Genomic DNA, 5,020 nt, shown 5'->3' with positions numbered 1-5,020 from the left:
ACTCAGCTAATACTGCTAACTCTGCTAATGCTGCTATATCTGCTAACATTGCTAACTTTGCTAACATTGGTAATGCTTTTAACACTGCTAACTCTGCTAATGCTGCTCACTCTGCAGATACTAGCTTTGCTAACTCAGCTAATACTGCTAACTCTGCTAATGCTGCTATATCTGCTAACATTGCTAACTTTGCTAACATTGGTAATGCTTTTAACACTGCTAACTCTGCTAATGCTGCTCACTCTGCAAATGCTAGCTTTGCTAACTATGCTAATASTGCTAACTCTGCTAATGCTTCCCTACAAGACYAATGCAAATGCTGCTAACACTGCTAACTATGCTAATGCTGCTAACTCTGCTAATGGTTCCCTACAAGACATCAAACTTTCAGTGGCAGCTTGCACTTGAAATTTCCAGACCACAGGTGCTCTCCATGTTTTTTTTTCAACAAACACATTTAGAATTTAAATTTTAAATATCATCTTTAGCAGAGTTAGCGTTAGCTTTTGTCGCAAGATGATGACGTTGCAACAAAATGTTGCGCATCAACGGCAAAAGCTGCATTCCATTCCAAAATTCTTAAACGTAAACTTCATCATTTAGCCGCAACATTTAAGATTTAACTTTTACATTTAAATTCAGGATTCAATATTTACTTTTAGTAAAAATTAACAAAATGTAAGAACAGTGAGCTAAATAATGAAAGTGTGTCAGTGACATTTTTAAAGTTTTATTTTACACTTGGTACCACATAGTTTGGGACAATAACCCCAAATCATACAGTTTGAAGTGCATGTTGCATGACGACATACAACCTTTAATCTGCTAACTGAAGCTCAAGTTTTATCATTTCTATAATCATTGCATGGTCTGACCATGGGGTGAACGTCTTGGGAAGATTAGCTGCTGTGTAAAATGTTTTCACATGTGAATAATCTTCCTCTGTGGGATGATGGACTCTAAATAGTTTGACTCGTAACCCCTCCCAAAGTGATGGGCAACAGAGGCCAGTGGCTCGTAAGATTATTGCTGATGTCTTTCCACCCTGACGTTGTGTTTCTAAGAGAAAACTAACTGTAAGACCTTGTAGAAACCAGATGATTCAGTTTTATGTTCTGATCTGCTGAGCCTGAACTGGAAGGTTGTTGAGCATTATGGCTATAATGTAAAAACATCACTTCAAATATGTTGTTTCTAAATTAGGCTTTTCTTTGTATAGATTTAGACTGAGCACCATCAGGGCATTCAGGTACTCAGAAAAGACCCCATYAAGATGATAAAAGGACTAAGAAAATGAAACATCCTATATTAATACATTTATAGTGTAGAGTTTTCAAGAGAATCTCCTCTAACGAGAGTAATCAGCATCTGTGTCACGGTTTGATCAACCAACCAGATTCATTCATGTCTTTAAAGTGCCTGTAACATTCATATCCTTCAAATACAAAAAGTCAAAGAAACACCTTTATATTTAAGAAACTTGACATAATACACACAATTTTACCCATTTTGTCACATTTCTTTTGAACTTGGCTTGGCAAAAGGGAAACAGGAAGTGACATCAAAGGGGAACTCCTTTAGAAATGAACTCTGATCTTCGTTTTTTAAAAACAATATTTTTGAACTTTTCATCTCTCTGATAATGTCTCAAAATAATCTAAAGAAACATCAGATTCTTCTACACAGTCTGGGTTATCAGCCATTATAACAACCCTTTGTTTTCATGCAGACGTTCCCCTTTGACATCACTTCCTGTTACTTCACATGCAAGTATCTCAACAACCGTTCATCTCAGCTGCATGAAATTTTAATTTGTAATATTTTCTCAACGTTATCTTTCCAAAAATGGATTCATGTTTATTACAAAAATTTTGACATCACAGGCTCTTTAAACGTAACAGAAGTCAAACGTCAGTGAGATTAAACCATCTCAGGCTAAATTTAAACCGTCAGGTGAACAAACCTTAAGACACCAAAGAAGAAGAACACCATCAGTTTGAGGAGCTCTAAAAGCTGACAAACATCTTTTCCTCTGAGAGGAGCCTTCAGTGTTGTCTTTTACTTTCCTTTAAATAAGGAACAAACGCTTCCTGCTGGCTGTTGTCACCAAATACTCTTGTTAACAACACAAGTGATGTCAAGCCTGTTCTCCAGCCATGAAGCTAAAGATCCACATCAGTGCTGCTGTGTTGGTTTGTAGGTTTGCTTCACTAATTACTTTTAAAAATGCTCATTTTTAAATTGTTTTGTTAAACGTAGAAACAGATCTGCTCACCGTGACTGTTGCAGCGGGACGTCTCCACCAGCCGGTTGTCCTGGTCGTAGCACACCATGGCCTGGTAGCGGTAGCCCTGTCCGCACTCCTTAATGTCCCCCTGGACCTTCATTCCCATGGTGCTCTCGGCTCGGCCCCCCTCTGGCAGGATGCAGTCGGACCACTTCCCCACCGGCTGAGCGTTGTACTTATCGCAGGGGCAGTACTGCGTCTCGCTCAGAGGGTACATCTGTGTGTTTTTACACTTGTCCTTCTTTTTGCTTCTCCCTGAGGAGTGGAGATGGACGGAGATGAGAGTAAACATCCTGCCACCAGGCCTGTTTTAATTTAGCGTTTATAATTAAAACTCTTATTGTGAAAATCTCCAGGCATGTAAAGACAACCTGTCAGTACATCTTCATGCAGGACACATGAAGTCCAGTCATTGTGAAACACTCGGGTGATTCTTATCTCAGAGAAACGTCTCTTTCTGACGGTGGATCATTACGAGCTGCTTCAGATGCAAATGAGGACTTGCTCTGATGATTTTCTGTCCAACAACCCAGAATATCTTTACCTGCTCTGTTTGCTTCTCTGAAAAATAATTCATGTGCTTTTTTTTTTCTTTTTGGTAAAGTCTATTCTCCATCTTCTGCAACCAAAGTTGGTTTCTAATTGCATCTGAGCTGCACGCTGTAATRTGTCTGTACAGCTGACAGGCAGGAGAAACGAACTCATTATGCTCAACACAATGATCCCCATTTTCCACCCACTTCAACAAAGARGAGCCGCGGCTCTGCCGTGAGTAACCTCCTGATAAAGAGGATTAAATCTGTTTTGTTTTGAAAGTAACAAGTGATTGCGTCACAGCTTATTGATAACTTAAATATCAAATTAACGTCTTTGAACAAGACGCTCCTCTAACTGGATACGAAGACAAAAACTTTCTGATCGATGACGAGTTCATCTGGATTTGTTGRTTTTTTTTAACTGTTCACCATCAAACTGGGCGTTATCTCACCGACGTTAAGCTGCGGAGCAAACAAGCTTCCTTGTGAGGGGCTTCACAGCTGCTCATTGTCTGAWCCTCACCTATCAATGCTCTCTTTCTGGTCCGGACCCCCACACAGTCAGCTGTGCAGGACGAGAACTTGGACCAGTTGGTCAACTGGCAGTCYTCCTGGCAGGGGAGCTGACAGCGCTGAGTGATGGCGGGCATGGCCTTGGCTGAACTCAGACACTCGCTGATGTCGGCCTGCGTCCCGTCCAGCTGGCGACAGGACACGGCTGGACCGTCAGACGAGGGAGGGACAAAAAACAACAACGCTCAGTTAGAAGATGAGTTATTGTTTACTGACTGAACAGACTGAAGGACTCAGAGGTTTATCACAGTTTAATCGAGATCATCCTGTTTTTAACTTTTTTTGTATTGTTTTTTGGCTTTTATCAGTATCTATGTGCCAATTTCAGCTTCTTATTTGCTAATTTTAGTTATATTTTATATATTTATATGCTGCTGATTTAAACATTTTTGTGCTTCTATCAGCTTCGTTTTGCTAAAATAAGCTTTTTATGCTTCTTTCTAGCCTGGTAGAAAGCAGCCCCTTGTTCTTTACTTTGTACGAGSGTCTGGACTCGCAGCTATTGAGAAGGGATTGCTTCCTGGAGGCGTGGCCTCTGTTGAAGTTTAAAGGGATCCACGATTAGTTGTAACATTTGACTTAATTTGATAAACATTTATTTTAACTGTAAAATAATGACTGTAAAAATACTGTAGAATGTTTAGTTTTTATAATTTAAAAAATATATATTTTAAGCAATATCTGATGTGGCATTTCAAAATAATGAAATTCAAAACTTGACTTTGTTACTTCATGTGTCCCTATGTTGCTGTCTTTATAACAGTTGTCAGAGACTGGTCTCACCTCAGGCTGACTACAGAAGTCCTGCAGATGTTCCTCAACAATGTTGAGCAACTTCTGATGTAGCATTTCAAAATAAAAGAACTCCCAATATGGACATTATACAACTATTGTTCCCTAAGTTGCTGTCTTTTTCCATCAGTTTAGGTTCTTATTACTTAAACTGTCTAACACTCTGTTTATTTGTGCTAAATTCAGCCATTTCAACTACCTTTTTTTTTGCTAATTTCAGCTTTTTTGAAGGAACTGAAGGCCCTGTTACAGAACATTTTAGACAACTTATGTCAACTTATGAATTTTTTATGTCTAAATTTCTAATTAAAGTTATATATTTGATCACCTTGTTAGCATTACATTATGTACACACTTTTTTTAAACTTCCATTTTCAACATAGAGGTCTTCAAAAGTTTCTTAAGTTGTCTAAAACTACAAAGGAGTAAAAGAAAAAAATGCTAAACCAAAACAAAAGGTCCAAATCAAAGTAAAAATTTATAAATATTCTGAAAGGATGAGTGCTGTATTTTGTATTTTGTTGCCCATTGTGTACTGATTGTTTGGAGGTGCTCATACATTGTGTCAAAGTTGAGTTGTTTGAAGGCAAAGTTTGTTTTTGTTCCATCTTTTAAATGTTTTGACACAGTTGTTGCCTTTTGCAAACAAAATGTGTCATTTTGACCACTGTGTCAATGTTTAGGCCTCTTTTATGCATGATTTTTGGAGCTCTATTTCTTTCTATTTGAAAAAAAAAAAAAGGCCAAAAAGGCTAAATATGTCAAAAAGTACAAGTTGCTGAAAAACCAGAARGTACAGCTGGAATGTCCCAGTGGAGCTGATTTGATATAT

At 38.2% G+C, this 5,020-nt stretch overlaps 1 protein-coding gene across 1 annotated transcript in view; it reads right to left on the bottom strand.

Annotated features, from left to right (window-relative positions):
* Positions 1 to 5,020, bottom strand: part of LOC106532396 (thrombospondin type-1 domain-containing protein 7A) — a gene marked incomplete at its 3' end in the record, with an annotated part of 66,291 nt that overhangs the window by 2,586 nt on the left and 58,685 nt on the right. The window contains 2 exon segments of the mRNA XM_014028436.1: positions 2,276 to 2,542; positions 3,347 to 3,541. Of these exon segments, the coding sequence (XP_013883890.1) occupies positions 2,276 to 2,542; positions 3,347 to 3,541 (462 nt within the window).

This window comes from Austrofundulus limnaeus, unplaced genomic scaffold (assembly GCF_001266775.1).
Source record: "Austrofundulus limnaeus strain Quisiro unplaced genomic scaffold, Austrofundulus_limnaeus-1.0 Scaffold763, whole genome shotgun sequence".
NCBI classification, from domain to species: domain Eukaryota; kingdom Metazoa; phylum Chordata; class Actinopteri; order Cyprinodontiformes; family Rivulidae; genus Austrofundulus; species Austrofundulus limnaeus.
The sequence above is the reverse complement of the archived record's forward strand: the minus strand, read 5'-3'. Positions and strand labels throughout refer to the sequence as shown.